This window comes from Euleptes europaea, chromosome 2 (genome assembly GCF_029931775.1).
Source record: "Euleptes europaea isolate rEulEur1 chromosome 2, rEulEur1.hap1, whole genome shotgun sequence".
Classification (NCBI taxonomy): domain Eukaryota; kingdom Metazoa; phylum Chordata; class Lepidosauria; order Squamata; family Sphaerodactylidae; genus Euleptes; species Euleptes europaea.
Genome location: NC_079313.1, coordinates 16,935,780 through 16,961,371, shown reverse-complemented (window position 1 = coordinate 16,961,371; position 25,592 = coordinate 16,935,780). Strand labels below are relative to the sequence as shown.

General features: G+C 46.1%; 1 protein-coding gene across 1 annotated transcript; it reads left to right on the top strand.

Annotated features, from left to right (window-relative positions):
• Positions 1-6,529: 6,529 nt before the first annotated feature.
• On the top strand, positions 6,530-16,175 carry LOC130473844 (mitotic-spindle organizing protein 2B-like). Its single transcript, XM_056845455.1, has 4 exons — positions 6,530-6,681; positions 6,786-6,901; positions 11,318-11,506; positions 15,992-16,175. Exons 1-4 carry the CDS (start codon positions 6,530-6,532, stop codon positions 16,123-16,125), a joined length of 591 nt encoding a protein of 196 aa, XP_056701433.1. The 3' UTR covers positions 16,126-16,175.
• The last annotated feature ends 9,417 nt before the right edge of the window (positions 16,176-25,592 follow it).

Genomic DNA, 25,592 nt, shown 5'->3' with positions numbered 1-25,592 from the left:
AACTGATAACCTGAACGTGTATATTTGAACACTACCTGTTGAATTTACAACCTGAAATTGTCGGATAACTGTATTTTGAATATTAACTTGTAACTTGAATTTGTTTGCCTTATCCATAATCTGAATTTGTTGAAATTGTTTGGTAAGCATATGTTCATTTTGGAACTTTACCTAGTGAATTGACAACCTGCGTTTTGATTTTTGTAATTTAAAGAGATTTGGCAGAAATCCACGATTGTATTTAATGATGCTTTTTGATAAAAGGTACTACTGTAGGCTTTTGCATATAAGAAAAAGAACAGGGCAAGAAAAGTCAGATCCAGTGGGGGTGGGATAGTCAGTTTCTATACTTTCCATGGATGATGGAATGAATATGCATATTCAGAATCTCTCACTTCCCCATCACTTGGCTGTGAGCATTACTATCAATTCATTTCCATTGGCATGAGCAACCACAACGGAGACATAGACGCAGGGCTCTCCATGTCTCTCTACACACCAAGGATAAAGAAACTTTTCTTCTCACTTTCAGTCAGGTAAGCACACTCTTATTCCATGTCAGGCATGGCCTGAGAGTGGAATTTTGTGGTTAAGTCCAGGTGCCGTGGCCAAGGCCGAGTGCTATGTAAGTGCTAGGTTCAAAAGATGCCCGGAGAATGGGGTAGAACTCAGTTGGCTAAGTGGTGTTAAGGACAACACCACAGACACTTTGGGTATATAAATCTGACTAGTAAAAATCAAACTCGCTTTCAAAAAAAAGATTGTTTTGAAGATTCTTCTATCCAACTGTTTTACATAGAATCAGAGAACAGAATCATAGAGTTGGAAGGGACCACCAGGGTCATCTAGTCCAACCCCCTGCACAATGCAGGAAATTCACAACTACCTTTCCCCCTCCACACCCCCAGTGACCTCTACTCCATGCTCAGAAGATGGCCAAGATGCCCTCCCTCTCATCATCTGCCTAAGGTCATAGAATCAGCATTGCTGACAGATGGCCATCTAGCCTCTGCTTAAAAACCTCCAGGGAAGGAGAGCTTGCCACCTCCCAAGGAAGCCTGTTCCACCGAGGAAGCGCTCTAACGGTTAGAAAATTATTCCTAATGTCTAGATGGAAATTCTTCTGATTTAATTTCAACCCATTGGTTCTCTTCCGACCTTCTGGGCAACAGAAAACAACTCAGCACCCTCCTCTATATGCCTAAGGTCATAGAATCAACATTGCTGACAGATGGCTATCTAGCCTCTGCTTAAAAACCTCCAGGGAAGGACCATTTACCTCCCGAGGAAGTCTGTTCCACTGAGGAACCGCTCTAACTGTTAGAAAATTCTTCCTAATGTCTATAGGAAAACTCTTTTTATTTAATTTCAACCCATTGGTTCTGGTCCGATCTTCTGGGGCAACAGAAGACAACTCGTCACCCTCCTCTATATGACAGCCCTTCAAGTACTTGAAGATGGTTATCATATTCCCTCTCAGTCTTCTCCTCTTCAGGCAAAACATACCCAGCTCCTTCAACCTTTCCTCATAGGACTTGGTCTCCAGACCCCTCACCATCTTTGTTGTCCTCCTCTGGACACGTTCCAGCTTGTCTACATCATTCTTAAATTGCGGGGCCCAAAACTGAACACAGTACTCTAGGTGTTGTCTAACCAGAGCAGAGTAAAACGATACCATCACTTCGTGTGATCTGGACACTATACTTGTTGATGCAGCCCAAGATTAAATTTGCCTTTTTAGCTACCACATCACGCTGCTGACTCAAGCTTAATTTTAACCTGCCCCGTTCCCAAAGAGTCAAGAAAAGTAACAAGTGGAACAGTAATATTCTAAAAAGCTTCCTCATCTCCACCCTCCCACCGTAGCCTGAAATGCTACTCATAGGGGACCCAGAGGGAAGGGGACCCCAGAAACAACACGAGAGGAAAGATGGGCTGCCAAAAGACAGGAACATTTGAAAAAAAAGTAAATCTATGGCCTTGGATCCAACAGAGTATCTTTAAATTACAAACGTAAATAAATTGGCTTTAAAGGGGGATTAGACAAATTCATGGAGGATCAGACTATTGATGGTTATTAAATCACATGGACTAAATGGAACCTCCAATGTCAGGGGCAGTAACCCTCTGAATACGTGTGGCTAGGGATGGCAGCCTCCAGGTGGGACCTGAAGATCCCGCAGAATTACAGCTCATCTCCAGACTACAGAGATCAGTTCCCCTGGAGAAAATGGATGCTTTGGAGAATTGACTCTATGGCATTGTACCCTGTCCTCCCCAGGCTCCATCCCCAAATCTCCAGGACTTTCCCAGCCTGGATCTGGCAACCCTACCCGCCCCCATCCCTCACCTGTGGCCAGGGGGGACCTGGTAACTCTACCTGTGGCTGGAGGGGGCCACAGCGCGGAAGGATTCTGGCTTCTGTTTCCTGCTTCGAGGCTTTCTAGGTGCACCTGGTTGGCCGCTGTGTGAAACAAGTTGCTGGATTATTAATCTGATTCAGCAACACTGTTCTTGGGAGGCATTTTGTGAAGTTCATTTAATTGAATTTTGAAGGTACTGTTTTACAATGTTTTTGAATCTGTTGCAAGCAGTTTTGTTGGAGAGGTGGCAAAGAAATAATATAAATATTTTTTTAAAAATAGGAGAGCCCGTCTATGAACAACACTGGCTCATTGCTCGCCCCGCTGAGAAGTATTTCCTTTGCACCTGGGAAGTGAGAGCTCTCAGGTGCCCCCTTGTGGCTTGGACATGGGTCTCTGGTACTGCAGCCCTTCTAGAAAACAGGATAGAGGAATCGGTTGTGTTGGTTCTTCCTCTGGGAAAGAAGCTGAAATGTATGCAAGTTTCAGTTCCACCAAATTGTTATCATAGAATCATAGAGTTGGAAGGGACCACCAGGTCATCTAGGCCAACCCCCTGCACAATGCACAAAACTCACACCTACCTCCCCCACACACACCCAGTGCCCAGAAGATGGCCAAGATGCCCCCCTCCCATGAACTGCCCAAGTTCATAGAATCAGCATTGCTGACAGATGGCCATCTAGCCTCTGCTTAAAAACCTCCAGGGAAGGAGAGCTCACCACCTCCCGAGGAAGCCTATTCCACTGAGGAACCGCTCTAACGGTTAGAAAATTATTCCTAATGTCTAGATGGAAATTCTTCTGATTTAATTTCAACCCGTTAGTTCTGGTCTGACCTTCTGGGACAACAGAAAACAACTCGGCACCCTCCTCTATATGACAGCCCTTCAAGTACTTGAAGATGGTTATCATGTCCCCTCTCAGTCTTCTCCTCTTCAGGCTATACATACCCAGCTCCTTCAACCTTTCCTCATAGGATTTGGTCTCCAGACCCCAAACCATCTTTGTTGTCCTCCTCTGGACACTTTCCAGCTTGTCTACATCCTTCTTAAATTGCGGGGCCCAAAACTGAGCACAATACTCTCGGTGAGGTCTAACCAGAGCAGAGTAAAGCGATACCATCACTTCATGTGATCTGGACACTATCCTGGGCAGCATCTTTGGAAACAGCATCTCCTTCCCCACCATTTAAGACTTCTAATTCTGAGATGAGAGCCCTGTAGCGAGTGGTAAGCTGCAGTACTGCAGTCAAAAACTCTGCTCACAACCTGAGTTCAATCCCGACCGAAGTCAATTTCTGGTAGCCAGCTCGAGGTCAACTCAGCCTTCCATCCTTCTGAGGTCGGTAAGCAAGCTGGCTTTACCCAGCTTGCTGGGGGTACAGTGCAATGACTAGGGAAGGCAATGACAAACCACCTCATAAACACAGACTGCCTAGTATACGTCGGAATGTGACGTCACCCCCATTGAAGACATCGTCTTCACATTCCAGGAGACAGAGATCAGTTCACCTGGAGAAAATGGCTGCTTTGGAAGGTTGGCTTTATGACATTATGCCCCATTGAAGTCCCTCCCCTCCCCAAATCCTGCCCTCTTCAGGCTCCCAACCTAGAGCTGGCAATGGAGTGGCAACCAGAGATAGGGCTTTTTCAATGGTGGCACCTGCGGAATGCCCTCTGTGAAGCTTGCCTGGCACTTATCTGGCCCTTTTAGACACCATGCCAAAACATTTCTTTTTTATTCAGGCTTTTAATGAAAGGGTTGATCTTTTAACATTGGTTTTATGGACTTGCTTTTTAGCCTATTATATGAGATTCCTTTTAAGTTGCCCAATGTTTAGTTTATGTCATTGGAATGCTCTGCCTGGTTGTTGTTTTTTTTAAATAAACTGTTAACAGATTTTGTTTTTATGTTTTATTTTGCAAACTGCCTCAAGCATGTTCTCCTGAGACATGACATAGACATTTCCTAAAACAAGACAAAAATAAACCAGCCAACAACACAGCAGAACATCCTCAATCCGAGTGCCTGGCTGAAGAAGACGGGTATTGTTTCGCTCATGACAGCTAGTCTTGTGGCGAGGCTTGCACGAAGAGGTCAGGACAGCTCCCACTTCCTTGTCATTCTGCAAAATATGTAAAATGGGGTTGTTCATAAGAGATTTTTTATAAAGGTAACAGGGCTACACTGAACAGGATAGTTCAGGAAGGCGCTCTAGGCAACAGGAAGAATTTTCTAACTATTAGCGCAGTTCCTCAGTGGAACAGGCTTCCTCGGGAGGTAGTCAGCTCTCCTTCCCTGGAGATTTTTAAGCATAGCTTAGATGGCCATCTGTCAGCAATGCTGATTCTATGACCTTAAGCAGATGATGAGAGGGAGGGAATCTTGGCCATCTTCTGGGCATGGAGTAGGGGTCACTGGGGGTGTGGAGCGAGGAGGTAGTTGTGAATTTCCTGCATTGTGCAGGAAAGTACTTGAAGATGGTTATCATTTCCCCTCTCAGTCTTCTTTTCAGGCTAAACATACCCAGCTCCTTCAACCTTTCCTCATAGGATTTGGTCTCCAGACCCCTCACCATCTTTGTTGCCCTCCTCTGGACATGTTCCAGCTTGTATACATGTTTCTTAAATTGCAGTGCCCAAAACTCAACACAGTACTCTAAATGAGGTCTAACCAGAGCAGATAAAAGCGATACCATCACTTCATGTGATCTGGACACTTCGCGTGATATGGCACTCTGAAAGAATTTGTCCACTTTCTCAGTTACAATGGAAGAGCAATTATTCTGAAGAAAAGATACCCTTACCGGATCAGATAACCCAGTCTTATTTACCAAGATAGGTGTTAAAAATTTTGATCGAATTTCATAATAGGAGCAATGGAAGAGCATATGCGCAATCATTTCAATACAGCTCTTCCCACAAGGGCAATTCCTTGCTGAGTGGGGTAGATTTGGAAATTGCCCGTACAAAATTGAAGATGGCATGATATGAGGGCAATCTGGCTGCAACATCTGTCACACCATTGATCACCAGGGTTGATTCGGCTTATCTGGCTGGCTAGGCTCCCTGACCACTCCATGTGCGTCCCTCTCAAAGCTGCTCGCTCAGTGGAAAAGGACAACCATACCAGATAGGAGTGTACTGCATCCTTGGGTCTGTTGAAGACTAGCCTACACTGTAGGGTTATTGTATAATAAACTGTTTCAGTCCTCCCTCTAAAAGTACAGCAGCGCTGGATTATATTATAAGACTGACCTAAGCGTCTAAAAATGCCCATACAGTGTCACTGCTAATTTAGGGTTGCCAGGTCCCTCTTCGCCACCAGTGGGAGATTTTGGGGGTGGAACCTGAGAAGGGCGGGGTTTGGGGAGGGACCTCAATGCCATAGAGTCCAATTGCCAAAGCGGCCATTTTCTCCAGGTGGACTGATCTCTATCTGCTGGAGATCAGTTGAAATAGTGCACTGGTTCCCAACCAGGGGTCCATGGACCCCCAGGGGTCCGCGAGAACTAAATTAAGGTCCGCAAAACAAAGTTATAAACCCATAATAAATTAACATTTTCAATTAAAAGTTCTCTATTATAAAATATCTATATTCAAATATTATTCTAAGCTTAATGTTTAACTAACAGTTATGATTAAAGTTTATTTTCAAATTCTTTGAATTTTTATTTTGAACCTTGGGGTCCCTGCACTGAACAAAAAAGTCCTAGTGGTCCCTGGTCAAAAAAAGGTTGGGAAGCACTGAAATAGCGGGAGATCTCCAGCTAGTCCCTGGAGGTTGGCAACCCTACGCTAATTGTTTCTTTGGATATTTATGCATGAGAGGCTTTGCCTTGGATCTGCCGTTCTCTAGATCCTTTTTTCCCATCCCAATTCTCAAAACTATGCATCGGGGCTTATTTGTTGAGCGTTGTGAATATGGATAGGGAAAACATGCATCTAAACAGCGGCAAACCGGCGTGGTTTGCATTGGCCAGAGGGGCACTGGGAGTTGAAGTCCTAACGCCCTACTGACTAAAGCACTGGGCGTCTGAGAAACTACAATTCCCACAATTCCACGCGGGAACGGAACAACGTCAGCGCCCGACGCCCCGCAGCAGCGGAGGAAAGCGGCAAGGAGCGCAGGAAGCGCGCCTGCGCTTTGGCCCTTGCAGGCGGCATGTCGGGGCCTTCCTTGGAGCCCACCGGCCCGGTAAAAGCTAGCGCGGCCGGTGGCTCCCGCTCTCGTCGGAAACTCCTCACCGCAGAAGAGGCGGAGTTGTTTGAGCTGGCGCAGGCGGCGGGAACCAACATCGACCCGGAAGTGTTCAAGTGAGGGGCGGAAGGGACGGGCGGGTGCGGGCCGAGACAGCGGTTGCCATGGTGACGACGCAGCGTTTTTGTGTTTTTTCCCCTCTCCTTCCCTTTCCCTTCAGGATCCTGCTGGACCTTCTGCGGATGAACGTGGCGCCCACGGCGGTTTTCCAGATGCTGCGATCCATGTGCGCCGGGCAGAGACTCGCCGCCGAGGGCGCTCCGGAGCCGGCCCGAGGTCAGTGGTGCCCCGCCCCGCGGAGGCGGAGCCTCTCTGGAGCCAGGGGGACCCAGAAGGCCTGTGCGCATGCGCGGAGGGCCTTGTGGGCAAGCCGACTCTTGTAGGGCCTTCTTGCTTTGGGGCAACCTCTGGTTCTCTCTGCGCCCCGGCGTTTCTGCTCTCTCCCTGGCACAGGCCCTGAGGCCCAGCTTTGGGGCAGGCCTTTGCTTCCCTTGACGTCTCCCTTCCCCCGCAAGGAGCTTGGCCTGTTTCCTCCTTTACTTGCTTACTTTATGTAGTAGAAATAGGCTAAAAGATCTGGGAGGCAGTTGCAGCGGCAGCGTACTTTCTGATGGTGTGGAAGAGAAGACAAGAAGTCGCCCCAGGCCAGTCGCTGCATTCTGTAGAAAACATCTGAAACGTGGGCCGACCTGTAGAATCATTTGGAAGGGACCACCAGGGTCATCTAGTCCAACCCCCTGCACAATGCTGGAAATTCACAACTCCCTCCCTCCCCACACACCCCAGTGACCCCTACACCTCTCAGTCTTCTCCTCTTCAGGCTAAACAAACCCAGCTCCTTCAGCCTTTCCTCGTAAGACTTGTACACTACGCAGATCTGTGTAACAACCCCCCAGTAGCTACCTCTGTTAGGAAGAAGCACTTTTTTGGAATGGAGAAATGGTGGTGACAACAGAAGAGCTGAACCCTCCTGCTCCCAATTTCCCCCTCCCATAATTGTGTGTGTGTTAAGTGCCGTCAAGTCGCTTCCGACTCATGGCGACCCTATGAATCAATGTCCTCCAAAATGTCCTATCTTTGACAGCCTTGCTCAGATCTTGCAAATTGAGTGCCGTGGCTTCCTTTATAGAGTCCGTCCATCTCTTGTTGGGTTTTCCTCTTTTCCTGCTGCCCTCAACTTTCCCTAGCATGACTGTCTTCTCCAGTGACTCTTCTCATAATGTGACCAAATTATGACAGCCTCCGTTTAGTCATTTTAGCTTCCAGGGTCAGTTCAGGCTTGATTTGATTTAGAACCCACTGATTTGTTTTTTTGTCAGTCCACGGTATCCGTAACACTCTCCAACACCACATTTCAAAGGAATCCCATGATTACTACCACCGATTCCAAACAACCCTATTCGCTGCGTTCTCCACCGCAAGCATATTTGGAGCTCCATGGGATGGGGGAAGGAGCTCATAGTGTTGCCCTACCCCAGTGTCTGTCCATCTACATCCTTTCTCCCCCCCCCCCACAGATTGAGGGGCATCAAAAAGAGGCATTGATGCACAGCCACCTTCCCATAACACCCTCCCTAAGGTGGAGTCGTTTGGGTGCCGTCGGTATAGGACTTATTAGTTAGTTGTGGTTTTAGATTTGTTTTAATTTTTGTATCATACTATGGTGTACCTACATAATGTTAGCTGCCCTGAGCCCGGCTCACTGGAGGAGGGCAGGGTATAAATAAAATTATTTATTTATTATTATTAATTCCAGTACCCCCTATTGCTTCTTCTCACTCCATGCCTGCTGCAGTTTGCATTTCTCACGCAGAAGCAGCCACTTTGACATTGATATTAATAATCATTTTATATAATGCAGTCTGTGTTCAAAGCCGCATCATACCCCATTGTCCTTCCAACTGCTCTCTAAGTGAGGCCAGTATTATTACAGGGGGAGGGCAGAGGCTGTGATAGGATGACTTGCCTAGAGCCACCTATTTAATCTATGGCAGAGGGAAGATTTAAACCTCCCAGATGCCAGTTCTTGGCCACTGTGCTACACCAGCTCCATCTGTTAAATATAAAAACATGGCTGGCTGTGAGAGCCAGCGTGGTGTCATGGTTAAGAGCAGTGGACTCTAATCTGGAGAACCGGATTCAATTCCCCACTCCTCCACTTGAAGCCAGCTGGGTTCTCTCTGAATTCTCTCAGCCTCACCTACCTCACATGGTGACCGTTGTGGGGAGGGGAAGGGAAGGAAATTGTAAGCTGGTTTGATTCTCCTGAAAAAGGTAGAGGAAGTCGACATATAAAAACCTCTCCTTCTCGTCCTCCTTCTCCCCCTACTTCTTTTCCTTCTCCTCCTCCTTCTTCAGCTCTTTATGCCCTCTTTTCCTGGCAGTGATGTGATAGTAGTTAGGCCCAGGCCATGGTTTGAAGACTCACGGTGCAGCAGCCTTGCTGAAGCTAAAGCAGGTCTTGCCGGATCTGGTCATCATATTTATGGGAACCCCACGTACAGCTCATTGGAAGAAAGGTGGCATATAAGCAGACACAAATAGAAGGAGGCTTGGAGTGTTAAGCTCTCTTCGGATGAGAGAAAGCCTTTTTCATTATTAAGGGAGGACAGAGATGCCGTGAAGCAACTGAATAAACTATTATTGGGTAGGATAGATTCACAGTTTAGAGACAGAGGTGGTGCATGGCTTCAAACTGTCTTCCGTTGGGCTCGATGCCATAGATGAGGGGCTTGCGACCCATGACTCTAGAACCCATTGTGGCTCAGTGCGGAACCAAATATGTCTCTTCTAAAAAGATAATGAAATTTTGGGAGGAGAAAGTATAGGAAGAAAATGGCAGGCAAAGGTTTTTATGGGCTTCTTAGAGATGCTTTACAGAAATGGGCTTCTTAGAGATGCTTGTTAGAGATGCTTTACAGAAAGGGAAATGAAAGAGGTGAGCAGCTGCCAGAGATGCAAGTGCATTCCACGGACAGATTTATCCCAGCGCACTAAAACAGTTACGTAGGGTGCTCCTGTGCATATTTATTACTTATTGTGAGATTTTGTGTGCTCCACTTCCTAATCAAGGAGTCACCGCATCAAGTGTTTGAGCTGGGGTAACTTTATAGATTGTTAATCAACATGTCAATTTCCAGGAATGTTAAGTTGTGCAGTTTCAGTTATCCACAGGGGCATTCTTATATCGGCTCTTTGTTGCTCTCTTGCTCTGAATTAGTTTGGCTCTTTGACTGGTTGCAGACCCCTGCCATAGACAGTAGCCAAAATAAAGGCTAAAATAGCCTGGGGAAACGGCTGCCTGTGGTCATTTATGCATGGGCGTTTTACCTGAGGTTCGTTGCTCACTGGACCCACACTTGGGAGTCTATGCACCAGCAGTCTCCAAGCTCAAAACAGGAAGTATTTGAATCCCTGCCCCTTGAAATGCTGCTTTGTAATTGGCTGTAGTGAGATAAAAGCCGCGCCCCCCGAAACCCAACTGCCGCATTAAAAAGCATTTTAAGAACAAAAACAAAAAACGGAGCTATTTGAAAGGAGGTGGGCAGAAACCCAAGCCTCATTTTTAAAAGCCTTCTGCTCAGAAAGAACTGGAAGCAGGAAGTATTTGAATACCCACCCCTTGTCATGCTGCTTTGTAATTGGCTGTCTGCTTGCTGTGAGAGAAGCCAAGCTTCTGTATCCCGCGCTTTGCCTTATGCATGGGGATTTCAAGTGGGCTGAGCTCCGATGAGAGGAAAGAATCGGGTTAACAGAGGGATGGGAAGTCCCGAAATTTGTGAGGGCTGGCAGCGAGGTCATCTCTAATGGATGGAAAACTCATGCATAACTCCAATGAACAACTGAGACAGAGGGTGAACATGAGTGAAAATACCCATGCATAAACAACCTGTGTCATCTTACTGTACATGTTTAAATGCCTTGTGTTGAAGCTATAAAGCCTAGCAATCACTTATCCGTTCACACTCAAGCCCTTACCCTGAAGCATGTAGTTTTTTAGAGCAGTTGGAATAAGTTCATTTCTATTCCTTTCCTAGCTAAGGTTCACTGGGGCTTTTACAAAGAGGCGCTGGATCCTAGACCGCAGAATGCCAATAAAAGCATTAAAAGCGAGGGAGTGTCGCTGTAATAGCTCCTCCCACACAGTACCCATGGGAGTGACAGCTGAGTTTGCCACAGGACAAAGGCCCAATTTTGCCTTTGCCCTTGAAGCTGCAGACTCTCTTCTTTCTCACTCCTGTGCCCTTTGAAGTAGAACAGGCAAAAGCTGTTCAACTTACCGATGATGCCGCTGTCGTTAATATTTTGTGTGGTGTGTTTCACAGAGATAACGTGATCGTGCTTACCTGGAACGAAGGTCATGTGGTGCATTACATGTGGAATTGCACAAGGGTCCGAAACCCATTCAAGAGATCAAAATAAATTTGGTAAACAGTTGCCTGCTTCTCTGCCCCTAACCCCCTCAGCCTGCTTATTCTGTTGAGCTTCTAATTAAAAATATCTCCATTTAGGATTTCATGAACTGTGCAAGCAAAGAGATCATGACTCCGTAACATGACCATTCCATGTATAAAAATTTATTTTCCTTCTCTGGGAGGGAGGGGTGCGTTAGAGCATTCACTACTTTGTTTCTCTGTCTCTTTCTCTCCGTGTGGTGTTTTTCTAATTTGTTTCTATCTCTCTTTGAATTAGAGCCCCCATTTGTCTCTGCCAAGACCAGTAAAATCCCTGCACCTCTCTCACTTTCCTCTGCCCTTCGACCTCCGAGAATAAGAGTCACTAAGGCTGGGGTCTACAGTCCCGCTGCGGCTTGCTCGCCTCTCTCTCAAGGTCCCCCTGGCTCTTTCCAGTTTTCTTGCTGCCTGTTCTCTCCTTTTGCAGGTTGTGTGTGTTAGTTCTCTACTGGGGTTCAATGCAGTCTTTCTATGATGGTGATAGAAAGAAATTCCTCCCTTTAAAAAAAACTGAGGTTCTCTTGCATTCAGATCCAAACATGCTTTACTGGACAGTAACTACCGGTACTATTGATTTCAGCAGGATTTGCTACAGAGTTAAGACAGCGTGGTGTAGTGGTTAAGAACGGTGGTTTGGAGTGGTGGAGTCTGATCTGGAGAACCGGGTTTGATTCCCCACTTCTCCACATGAGCGGCAGAGGCTAATCTGGTGAACTGGGTTGGTTTCCCCACTCCTACACACGAAGCCAGCAGGGTGACCTTGGGCAAGTCATTCTCTCTCAGCCTCACCTACCTCACAGGGTGTCTGTTGTGGGGAGGGGAAGGGAAGGTGATTGTAAGCCAGTTTGATTCTCCCTTAAGTGGCAGAGAAAGTCGGCATATAAAAACCAGCTCTTCTTCTTAAGTGACCAGGCTAACCTGATCTCCCAGATCTCAGGAGCTAAGCAGGGTTGGCCCTTGCTAGTATTTGGATGGGAGATCGCCAAGGAAATTCAGGGTGGCTACACAGAGGCAGGCAATGGCAGACCACCTCTGAACATCTGTTGCCTTGAAAAATAATAAGTGCCAATTGGTTTTATTAGTCTTATTGCTAAATTTTATTCAAATTTTATTTTTTGGCGGTATTGAATTGATTCTTTATATAGTATGTGTTGGATTGTTTTTAGCCGCTATGAGCCCAGCCTTGGTCAGGATGGAGAGCGGGGTATAAATCTAATAAAATAAAATAAATCTAAAGCGTGCTTAGCATTGCGGTTTAAATCCAGTAGAAACAGAGCAGTGTCCATTCAAAATGTATTTATAATTTACAAATGATCTCTTTAAAAAATGAAACCAGGAAGCATTTTAACATTACTGATTGGTGTGGTACAGCTGGATCATGGCGTCATGGAACATGCTGTATTTTCTTAACATCTGTAGACACATCATCTTGGCAGGTCTGCAGTGCGAGAGTGATAGGTAAATATTCCCTGTCATTTTGGAAGGGTCAAAAGGATTAGTCCTCTGATACCTTCGAGAATGACAGTAACATCTTCCCCAAGGGCTGTAGCATCAAATGGGAAGCAGGACGCAAGAAATTGCCGAGTTGCTAATGGTGCAGTGGTTAAGGTGTCGGAGTACGATCTGGGAAACCCAGGTTCGAATCCCCACTCGCGCTTGCTGGGTGGGAAGCTTTCTGGGTGACCTTGGGCCAGTCATACACTCAGCCCCTGACCCTGGCCAGTATTTGGGTGGGAGACCTCCAAGGAATACCAGGGGCGTGATGCGGAGGCAGGCAGTGGCAAACCATCTCCGAACGTCTCTTGCCTTGAAAACCCTACAGGGTCACCATAAGTTAGCTAATCCTGCTGTTTTACCTGGGATAAAGTATTATCCGTTTCATTGTAACGGACAGTAACAAAGAGAGTCCGTCCAGGAGTGCCATAACACGCAGATAAAGGCACGGCATTGGATTTCAACACCCTTTCTGGAAACCTTCCAGCCATGTTCTTTTTCTGAGCTATTTGTAGCGAGTTGTGCTGCTGACTGTATAAATGTGTTTTGTAGCATTAAACATGCTTTTGGCTATGTAATGTTCATGCTGCCTAATGGGCTTGTATCAAGGTGCTGATTTCACGTCCCCAGTTCTCAGGGTTTTAACACTCTGGAGCAAAACGTTCTTTTTTTTTGTTCTTTTGTGATACTTGAATGAGACATTCCTAAGAGTAAATCCTTCACCAGAGGTTTGTGGGAGTGTGTGCATTTAAAGTTGCGTGTCTGTGAAGACTGCACATTAAAAAATTACTTTATTCCCAGCTGTGACCTCACTCTCTTTAGACTGTCATTGGGTTGGATCTAAACATTTTTTTCCTGCTGGTGAAAAAGGAAGGAGGGGAGAGTCCCTTTTGACCACCAAAAACAGCAATGCAACAGACCTGCATTCAGGGCCCCCACATGGGAGCCAGCGTGGTGTAGTAGTAGTAATAGAAGAAGAGTTGGTTTTTATATGCCGATTTTCTCTACCACTTGAGGGAGACTCAAACCGGCTTACAATCACCTTCCCGTCCCCTCCCCACAACAGACACCCTGGGAGGTAGGTGGGGCTGAGAGAGCTGTGACTAGCCCAAGGTCACCCAGCTGGCTTCATGTGTAGGAGTGGGGAAACAAATCCAATTCATCAGATTAGCCTCCGCCACTCATGTGGAGGAGTGGGGAATCAAACCCGGTTCTCCGGATCAGAGTCCACCGCTCCAAACCACTGCTCTTAACCACTACACCACACTGGCTCTCTAGTGGTTAAGAGCGGTGGTGCAGAGCGGTGGACTCTGATCTGGAGAACTGGGTTTGATTCTCCACTCCTCCACATGAGCAGTGAACACTCATCTGGTGAACCAGGTTGGTTTCCCCACTCCTACACATGAAGCCAGCTGGGTGACCTTGGGTTTGTCACGGCTCTTAGAGCTCTCTGAGCCCACCTACCTCACAGGATGTCTGTTGTGGGGAGGGGAAGGGAAGGTGATTGTAAGCCATTTTAATTCTAGTGGTAGGAAAAGTCGGCATATAAAAACCAACTCTTCTTCTTCGTCTTCTTCTACCCTTTACTGGGGCCTGGCAGTCCAGCAGGGCCCAGTGGTACAGAGGCCAGAAAAATAAAGCTTTAAATTTAATTGGCCTAATAGTTGGAGCCACGCTGGGCCATTAGCATAGGTCAGTGTAAATTAGACCACCCCACAACTAAATTGAATAGCATTACCTCATAATAATTACATTTGGGGGAGGGACCTATTTGCCTCTAATTAAGTTCAAATGTCAAATTGCCTGCAACTACCAACCTTTTCAATTTGGGAGACATTACCCATTTTGGTAAGGTCTTGGCACCATGAGGGTTTCATTGGAGGACTGCCAGCTTTCTGTGGTTGTGGGATGCATGGAGAAGGATAGCATTCTGGGAAAGCGTGGGGGGTTAGAAATGGATGGGGAGGTGTTCCTTATAATCCATGGAGCCAGAGAAAGGCAGGTTCAACTGGGAGGAGCAGTGACTGGGAATACATGAAGTCATAATAAACAAAGAAACTTCAGCACTCAGACTAGGGAAGCCCTGCAGGTTCGGTCTGGTGTTTCTGAGTGACTCAACGCACAATAGAAATAAGCATTAACAAGGTTTGCCACTTAACATTTTTAAAAAACTGGAATAGATTAACGGAGGACTAAAATAACACCAGTGAAGACAGACTATCAAAAAATAAGGATCTTTCAGGCAGCTGAAGCACTTCCATTACATCTCAATGAGTGGAAGTGTGAGCAAAGTTATGAAGCTGGCAGGGAGTGGAGACGGCAAAGGTGTCTTGCTCCTGGTCCTACACTTCCCAGCCTACTCGGGAGCCAGGATTGGCCTGAGAAGCGTGAGGATTCCCTGTAACGGTGGCTAAGACGAAATGCTGCTCTCATGGATGCACTCGCCAATTCTAGGTTATCAGTAGGTTAAAGCTTTTTAAAAAAACAAATCAGTAATAAGAATACATTTGCATACTTTCAACCTCTGTACCTTCTTGAGGACATTTATGTTTGCAAGTCAACGATTACATCTTTATTAAATGTAACAGAAGGGGAGAGCTTTTGAAGCATGAGAATGCACAATTTAGCAGAATTGTTTGGAAGGGAAGCTATCTTTAATATTTTCTTAATTTGAGAATCTGGAATATCGGACATGGTCTATGATGAATTAATAGGTCTAGATTAAAAAGATAACCGTGTTCATGTTGAACCAGTAGTCTGTCATTCTCGGGAGTCCTATGTATTTGTGTCCTGAAATGCAAAATGTTTACCAGCTTTGGAGGTGAACTTCATGGGGGGAAAATCATCTTTAATGCGTGTTTGTTTCCAAAATATTACTTGGTGAGGGGAGATCTGGCACATATATGCAGAAGTCTCTTTCAGTCCCACTTAACAGTGGGAAGGCAAATTTGAGCTTGTTGTTAAAGTTTTAGTCGATTGCTCTATGAGTTGAAATGAATGAAAGATCCGGGCTTTAATTGTGCCTTGTCGGGAGAAATCCCAAGCGGGTCTAGTTTGAAATAACGACCCATTCTATTCGGTGGGGCTTACTCCCAGGAAACTGTTCTCAGGATTGCAGCCACAACAGTTTGGTTTGGCTGCTCCAAATCAGGATAAGGACCCTAAATAAGAGTTAATCAAGTAAACAAGCCCGTAGCGTATCACAGATTTCCGTGAAATTGAACTGACCTCCTGTTTGAGTGTAGCTTGGTGTAGCTGCTCTTCTAAGTTCCGGTTAGATTGCAGCTCATACTGAACTGGAGGCTGCATCATCACCTGAGTGAAATTTAGATTGTGGTTTATTTACATTTGAGCAACACTAGCTTGCAGTTTGTTCCTAACAAAGCCCTGAACTTTGGTGTTTGCCTTGCCCTTCCAGGGAGAACCAGAACCGGTTCTGCAGCAGCCGGGCCCCAAACCCTGTCGGATCACAGCAGCCGGGAAGGATCCAGCCAACGAGTACCTCGGCAGCCAAGTGCCAGCCGGCTGCAGAAGACCGGGAAAAGCACATAGACGTTTGGAAAGAGAAGGGCAGAAAGGTGCCTAGCTCTAGGATCACGGTGAAATCGCAGCTTAGCAAGCAGAGAGCTTGTCGCGACGAATTACTCCTGGAACTCAAAGTGTATTTCATAATAAGTTATGCGAAGCACATAGCAAGAAAGTCACTGCCAAGAATGGAACGAACGCTACATAAACCTCAGACACATTCGCTAGTGAAAAGCTACCTTTATGTAGCTGGCTAATAAATCTGTCGTGGTTGCTTTTGTGTTCTTAGTAAAAAGAACTTTCCTTGCAGTTGTCTCTTACTTCTCTGTGTTTGCGTGGTTATTTTCGTACACATCACTTGATGACATTTCTCTCCAGCCCCTCAAAGGTCTTAGGTTTCGTGTGTTTTTTAAAAAACCACCTTTCTCTACCATGCAGCGAGAGACATTGCATGAGTTCGGTTGGGTTTACACCCAAGGAAGTATACAAAGGATTTACAGCCTTTGTTTGCAGATCCTCCCATATTTATAGCCTACCTTTATTTTTCAAAGGCTGTGGGTTGTGTAAAGTTACAAATTTCTAAAAAGGGTATATTTTGGTGAGGCAATATCATTACTGAAAGAGAGAAAGAGCTTTTGAGGTTTATATTTTGCACCATTCAATGGCCTAGTACAAACCAAGTAAAGACTGCCTGTGTGCTCAGTCTGTCAGCAACTGGGCCAAATCTAGGATTCGTATTTGTGTGTGTGTATAAAGGAACAAAGAGGTCATAAATATGTCTGTTCAAAGGATGATCCACAGAGATGTAGCTCCAGAAAGCAATGAGCTAATCCATCTAGGATTGTAAATCAGCCCAATTAGGGCACTTACAATTGGTTGGTTTTTTTGTTATTGATATGTCTTTATAGTTATGTTTCCAGTAACCTTGTTTGAGATTGTTATTATATTTATTTGAGACTAGAGATTATTACATTTGTTAGAGATTAGCCAGCATGCTGTTGTGTTTTGTAGAGATTCTCACATTACAGCATAGGCCTATTTTGTGAGTGTGTGCTCAAGCTGTCAACAACTGGACCAAATCTAGGATTCATATATGTGTGTGTGTACAAAGAGGTCATAAATATGTCTGTGTTCAAAGGATGATCCACAGAGATGTGGCTTCAGAAAGCAGCCAGCTATTCCATCTAGGATAGTACATGGCTGCTTGACTTGTCCCGTAAATGCCGTCCGCAGGTTATCCCTAACCCTGCCCTTCTGTTGTGGTTTAGTAATCCTCCAGTCTGATTTCTTATCCTTGTGCTATCCTGATTCCTCAGCAGTTTCAAAGGTATTTGTCTGCTGTCTTGATCTCTCCCCTGCATTTTCTCTGTGACCTTTCGCCTTGATTGGAACGCGTGCATGTGTAGCAAACGCATGAAAATCGGAAAGAGGCAGGCTGAGGAAATGCCCCGCCTTGAACTCTGTGCCCCAGAAACCCCTACTTGTCTTGCTTGTCCTCTGTGCCTCAGAGACCCCTACTTGTCCTATTAAATATATGTCAAAAATAGACATACATAATTTATATATAAAGCAGCTTCATGGTTTCCTTCCTAAGCCAGGTAATGTTTGCAGTGTGCCAACAACGTCTTTGTCCTGGACACACTACTGGTATTTGTTTTTCTGTAAATGTTCTGCTGCTCGGTAAATAGGGTTGCCAACCTCCAGGTGATAGTTGGAGATCTCCTGCTATTACAACTGATCTCCAGCCGATAGGGATCTGTTCACCTGGAGAAAATGACGCTTTGGCAATTGGATGCTGTGGCATTGAAGTCCCTCCCCTACCCAAACCCCACCCTCCTCAGGCTCCGCCCCAGAAACCTCCCGCCGGTGGCAAAGAGGGACCTGGCAACCCTACTGGTAAAGTTCTGAAAAATATATTAAAACAAGTTTCTGCAGCTGCTAGAGTTTTGTGCCTCCTCTATGTAGGTGGTAGCATGTATCATTATTCTCATATAGTTGTAGGGTTCTGGAGTCCTTAGTTAAATATGTAATTTTGCACTGGATGGGAGAATTGTCATTATGTAATAATACAAAACCAATTGAATCAAAAGGATCCCTGAGTTGTAAGTCTATGCATGACTGAGACTCCTCCCTTGGCTCAATGTATTGTGGAACTTCTCAAGAGGAAGCTTTAATTGGTCTCCTGCATTACACTGTCAAGGATGAAATCACATTATAAGCTGAGAAATACCCTAGTACTTCTGTCAATACTGCCGTGCACAGGCTAAATATTACCTTTGGTCAAGTGTGCTTTTTGGGTACTGTTGTACCTTCAAAACAACCCTCTCATTGCAAAGTGCCTCACTTGCTCACCCAAGATGTAAAATATTAACTGAGCTAATCTTTCGTCCCACAAATCCACTGTAGTTTGGCCTGAGATAAATTGGGGGTGGGTACAGCTTGATGGATGGGTCAAAATAGTTTCCTGTGGTCTCTTCCGTTCTATACAAATAATACAATAGTAGCATCACGATTAAATAATAGCCATGGATTCCTCACTTCTGCTGTGGATCAAGAAATCTACACAATGGGACTACCCAGGCTTAGGGTATGGGTATCTGGAAAGCCCAGGTGTGCAGATAAATGCTTTTTTTTAAAACAAGAAACCAGAAACAGTAATTGTGTTCCCATAATGGCACATGATAGGAAGAAAGTAAATTCCTTTGAAATGTGTTGGAGGAGAGTGTTACTGATACTGTGGACTGCCAAAAAAACAAACCAGTGGGTTCTAGATCAAATCAGGCCTGAACTGACCGTAGAAGCTAAAATGACTAAACTCAGGCTGTCGTACTTTGGTCTCATTATGAGAAGTCAAGAGTCACTGGAAAAGACCATCACCAGTGACAGAGGGCAGTAGGAAAAGAGGAAGACCCAACAAGAGAGGGATTGACTCTATAAAGGAAGCCACAGCCCTCAATTTGCAAGACCTGAGCAAGGCTGTCAAAGATAGGATGTTTTGGAGGACATTGATTCATAGGGTCGCCATGAGTCGGAAGCCACTTGACAGTACTTCACACACACACAATGGCACATGAAAACCAGTGCTGCAAGCTGCAATGAGTTGGGGGAGGGCCAGGAGCGAGAGAGAAAAGAAGATACTGCAGAAGCTGCTGTTGGAGGGTGAGGAGATCTGCTCAGATTGGGGGTGGGGGTTGAGCAGCCTGGGGAGGAAAAGGTGGGTAGGTGGGCGAACAGGAAGCAAGATCAAGGAGTGACTAGTGGAGAGAAGGAAAAGATTGTGCATGTGAGAGGGAGGAAATGGAGCAAGGAGTGTGGGCAAGGACGATGAATAGGGTTACCAGGTCCCTCTTCGCCACCAGCAGGAGGTTTCTGGGAGCAGAGCCTGAGGAGGGCGGGGTTTGGGGAGGAACTTCAATGCCATAGAGTCCAAATGCCAAAGTGGCCATTTTCTCCAGGAGAACTGATCTCTGTCAGCTAGAGATCAGTTGTAATAGAGGGAGATCTCCGGCTTGTACCTGGAGGTTGGCAACCCTAGTAACAGTTGTCTTGTTGAGGTTCAGGAAGATAATGATAGCTCTCCCTGCCACTTTGGGTACACAGCTTGAGGCTCATAAAATGAGATGAAGACTCCAATATCCCCTTAGTCTTGCTTTCAGAAGACAGACCTGGAGCTATCTCAAAATATATCTAGAAAACCCCCATCACTATGTCCTGTGAGTATAACAGGAATTAGAAATTATATTATTAACCCAGGCTGCATCTTCCTGTCCATTGTAAATCAACATTAATTAGATTTGCACTGTAAATTACTATTCATCAGTTACATCAGGGGACTTTGAAGGGCAACATGTGGACAGATCTCTTGCTGAACTTACAGGGAAGGTGCTCTGAGTATATTAGGAAATGCACAGATTGGGTCTAAGGGTCCTCACCCTGTGTAATGTGTAACAGACTGTGGGTTTCCCCAGTGGGGCAAAGAGTGTCCCTCCCCCAGTGAACAGTTTAAGGTCAGAAAAATGGCATGGGGAGTCTGACGCCCTTTCCCACACACATTGCAGTCTTGTTCGCAGGATCTGGCTCGAGTGATTCTTTGGTGCCCGATATTTTCAGTAGACCGTGAAAGATATCTTGGGAATATTTTATCACAAAAGTCAGGAAGGTCACACCAGAACAAACTGGCGCTATAATTTGCAGACTGAGATAAATGGCAACACTACAACTGACAATGTCCGTGACCTGGGTTATAAAGCCACAGTCAAAACCCTCTTGTTGAAGGTTGGTCAATGAATAGTTTACTGGCTTTACCCTGGATCACTCCTTATTATTATAGGAATAATAAGCTATTGTTAATTCTGTTTCTTTTAGCAAGAAGAGGAAGAGTTGGTTTTTTTATACCCTGCTTTTCTCGACCATAAGGAGTCTCAAAGCGGCTTGCAATCGCCTTTCCTTCACCCGCCCCCTCCCAATATGCACCTGGTGGGGTGGAAAGAGTTTGGAGAGAACTATGACTAGCCCAAGGTCACCCAGCAGGCTTCATGTGTAGGAGTGCGGAAACAAACCCGGTTCGCCAAATTAAAGTTTGCTGCTCATGTGGAGGAGTGGGGAATCAAACTCGGTTCTCCAGATTAGAGTACGCCGCTCTTAACCACTACACCGCACTGGCTTTTAATCTTGTGTTTTAAATGCTTATGTATTTTAATCTTCTAATGGATATTTTACAGATTTTACTTGATACTGTGATTGTCTTGTCTTGTTTCTTGTTTTTTATTGTTTTGCTATGGCTTTGAGCTAATTCAATAAAACGAACTGCAGTCTTGATCCAAGTTGGGTGCAGCGCACGTGGGAATTGAGAACCTGCAACTCATGCTTGACTGTTAAACATCACATAAGGTGGGAATCCTGGACCCTCCCAATATGCACCTTGTAAATAAGCCGTAAAATATAGTCTATCTAGCAATCTTAACCAAAGAACAAAAGGCACAAGCACTGTTAAATGTTTTGTTCCGGAACTATCCAACACACTTTAAGCAAAGCTCTTGGTCAGAAGTCGGCTCTATAAAGCTATCTAATACAGTTTCAGTTAATTCACCACATTGAACTAAGCACAGTTGTCTTCAAGCTTTCTAGACCCAGGACTCACTTTTAACTCCCAAGCAACAGCATGGGACCAACTGAACTGCAAGCATTTGACAGGAAGTCAGAAGAACACAAGAACATCAGTTGAGCCTGCAAGATGGAGACAGTGGTCCAACAGTTGTCCTAGAGAGCCAAACAAACAGGGCCTTCCACTGATGCTGCCTCTGAACTGGGGTTGCCAGCTCCAGGTTGGAAAACACCTGGAGATTTTTGGGGCAGAGCCTGAGGATGGCGGAGTTTGAGGAGGGGAGGGACTTCAATGCCATAGAGTCCAATGGCCAAAGTGGCCATTTTCTCTAGATGAACTGATCTCTATCAGCTGGAGATCAGTTGTAATAGCGGGAGATCTCCAGCTAGTACCTGGAGGTTGGCAATCCTACTCTGAACACTGGGTTTCAGAGGTCATGTGACATCACAGTCATGTGACAAGATGATAAGGAGACTGCATTAGGGTTGCCAGCTCTAGGCTGGGAATTTCCTGGAGATTTGGGGGCGGGGCCTGGGTAGGGCAGGATTTTGGGAGGGGAGGGACCTCAGCAGCCATAGGGACCTCAGCCTCCAGCTTCAGCAGATGACCCTGCATTCTAGTTTTATGGAAGAGGGAGAAGCATTCTCTCCAGACCATACATCATTTTGTAGACCTCTATCATGTCTCCCCTTAACTGCCTTTTCGACAGTATGCTCTGTTCATGTTGAACCAAGAATCCTCGTTCCCAATCTTCTGACAGTTGCTAGCTCCCCTCCCTTTTTTGGGGGGGGGAGCTGATGATTCACCAGCAGTCATCCTGATTTTTATTTCCTCTGGGCATCAATTTCAGTACCGGGGAGGAAGTGTGTTTGTTAAGGTGAGCCTTTTGTGTTTGAATAGGCCTTCCTCAGTGGTCATAAATATACATGATTACTAAAAACACATCCAGAAGTGGACCTTATGACGTATTCTTGTCTTAAATCTTATGTGGTCGTATGTAAGCTCTTAACCCAAACCTTGAGTCTTGCCACATGGAAAATTGCTCACACAATCTGGTATAGAACTGTCAGTGTTTCCAGATGTGTGTACATCCTTTTGTCAAGGTGATCATTTTGCAGTTGCCATGGTTTGGAGCTGAATGCCAGCAGAAGAAGAGGAAACAGCCTCGATGGGGATGGGAAGTCCTCAAGGAGTCCACGGTAGAAGGCCGTAGCTCAGTGGAAGAGCATCCACTTGGCATGCAGAAGGTCAAGGCGCCCCCCCGCCTCTAATGAGGGGCCGTTCCCACGGGAGATAGGTCTGGAACAAGAATTCAGTAGTTAGCAAGTTCGACCTTGAGAGGCACCTGGTGGAATCGAAACTAAAACATTCACAGGCTGCTGAGAGCAGTGGAAAGCAGGCCTGACATCCTGCCCTCCTTAAGGCCCCCCCTACCGCTCCCCCACCGGTCCATCTGGAGGCGCAGGTTTGTGAGGGTAGGCAGTATGGAATTGGCGTACCAAACGGGGCGCAGATACATCACGTGCGCGTACCCACTCATCGAGAGCGGAACCGAAATGTTTCCAACAAACTAAATAGTGGAGAGATCCATGATGGATACGCGAGTCCAAGATTTTTGCAATCTCAAAATGTTCCTCCCCCCCAACCATCACTGGTACTTCAGGAAGTGGTTCAGGATGCCATTCGGGAGAAGGCACATGTGGTTTCAGCAAACTGACATGAAAGACAGGATGCATCCGCCTGAGAGATTTTGGGAGTGCAAGTTCCACAGTCACTGGTAATGGGGAAGGGACCCACGTACTTGGCACTGAGTTTGTTACACGGGCGGTTGGACCGTAAATTTTTGGTAGACAAATAAACCATGTCCCCCACTGAGTAGTCTTTGCTTGGTGAGCGGTGTTTATCAGCTTGGGCTTTGTATTTACGTTTAGCTCGCTCCAGATTTCGTACCAGCCAAGGCCAGGTTGTCTGAATCGTGTGAACCCAGTCAGCAACACTTTCACCCCCCTCCACCCTGGAGATGTCGTTATGGCTTATGGGTCCGAAGTCTTGCCCATAAACGGCCTGAAAGGGGTTAAATCCAGTGGATTGATGGACAGCATTATTGTACGCATATTCAGCAAAGGGTAACAATTCAACCCAATCATCCTGATGATAGTTAACATAGCGCAAGTAGCATTCTAGTACAGCATTCACTCGTTCAGTTTGGCCATCGGTTGGGGGTGGAAAGCACTTGAAAGACCTTGTTCTACCCCCACTAATTTTAAGAAAGCTTTCCAAAATTTAGCCACGTAGCTACTTCCGCAGTCGCTTATCACCTTGCTCGGAAAGGAATGTAGATGGAAGACATGTGACACAAAGAGGCGGGCCAGTTTTGGGGCAGATAGGATACCTGCGCAAGAGACGAGATGTACCTGTTTAGAGAACAGGTCCGTGATTACCCAAAGTACAGTTTTCCCCTTGCTGAGGGGGAGGTCAGTCATAAAATCCATAGCAATCACTTCCCAAGGTCTAGTGGGGGTCTCTAACGGTTGTAGTAATCCGGGAGGTTTCCCTTGGGCTCGTTTGACTGTAGCGCAAACTGGGCAACTGCGAATGAACAAATCCACATCAGTCCGCATGCCCGCCCACCAAAACTGCCTCCGTAACAAATGCAACGTTTTTAGAAACCCAAAGTGTCCTGCGGTCTTGGCTCCATGGACTAGTTGTAGGACTTCTTTTCGGAGCTCCTTAGGCACATACAGCTTAGAGTCTTTGTACCATAAACCCCCACATTCAGTTAGAGCGGAGGGGAGGCTTGTTCAGAGAGTTCGGCTTGGCAAGAGGAACGAAGTGAGGCCAAAAAAGAGTCTGTGAGATCCAACCCATCTGGCGGTGTGGGTTCCATGTTGGAGGGAGGGGATGTCCCCGAGGGGGGTGGAATGGCTGGACTGTCAGAGTAACTGGGTGCTGGCGGGGCTGGCGAAGGAGGCGAGGGGGTGGCGTGGTCAGGCTGACCAGCGTGGTTGGGCTTGAAGTGCCCCCCCTGTGGAGGTTGCGGTGGGAGCCGGGCTTGTGATTGGGTTTGGACCGCTAGAGTGGGCAGCAAACCCCTTTGAGCAGGAGTGAACAGGGACTCCGTGGGGTGTTCAACCTTGGTTGGATATTGGGGAAGTCTGGATAGAGCATCAGCCAGGACATTTTGTTTCCCCAGCACATGTTTTAATACAAAACGGAACTGAGCAAAGAAGTCTGCCCAGCAAACTTGTTTCGCAGACAGTTTATGGGCCCCCGTGAGCGCCTCCAGGTTCTTGTGATCGCTCCATACTTCAAAAGGGACTTTAGAACCCTCCAAAAACTGTCTTCACACCATCAGGGAATGGTGGACGGCAGCCGCTTCCTTTTCCCAGATTGGCCAATTGAGCTGAGATTGCGCGAACTTCTTAGAGAAGTAAGTGCATGGATGCAGAAGACCATCCCCTTCTGTAAAAGTGCACCCCCCATTGCCACGTCTGAGGCGTTAACCTGAACTACAAACATCTGATCGGGATCGGGGTGCTTTAATACTGGTTCAGAGGTAAACAGTCACTTGAGAGTATCAAAAGCGGTTTGGCACTGTGGGGTCCAGTTGATTTTAGCTGAGGGCAACGTGGCGGCGCTGCCTTTTCCCTTAGTCTTAAGGAGATCTGTGATGGGGAGTGCGATTTGAGCGAAGTTGGGGATGAACCCCCTGTAGAAGTTAGCGAACCCAAGAAATTGCTGAACTTGCTTACGGGTGGAGGGTGGTCCCCAATTGGTTACTGATTGCACCTTGTCAGGGTCCATAGTAAGTCCGTGGTGTGAAATTATATACCCCAGGAAGGTTAACTGTTTTTGGTGAAATTCACACTTGGACACTTTAGCATAGAGCTGATTGTCTCTGAGGCGTTGCAATACTTCCCTTACCAAGTCAACGTGTTCGTCCATAGTTTTAGAGTAAATATATAATCCAAATAAACCACCACGCCCCTATACAACAAGTCATGTAGGATCTCATTAATGAATTGCATGAAGACCCCAGGGGCCCCTTTTAATCCGAAAGGCATCACTAAGAATTCATACATGCCAAAGCAACTGGAAAAGGCTGTGAGAGGTACATCGCTCTCATGAATCCTGATTCTGTAGTAGGCTTCCACCAAGTCAAGTTTTGTAAAGATACGCCCTTCCTTTAGTTGTCCCAAGAGATCCAAGATTAAAGGAATGGGGTAGGCATTGGATTGGGTGACTGCATTAAGTTTTCGGAAGTCAATGCATAAGCGCAAGTCACCCGTCTTTTTGTGTACAAAGAAGGCAGGGGCCGAAAAAGGGGTGGTAGACGGCCGAATGAAACCCCGCGCCAAATTCTTGTCTAAGAATTCACGTAGCACAGTTC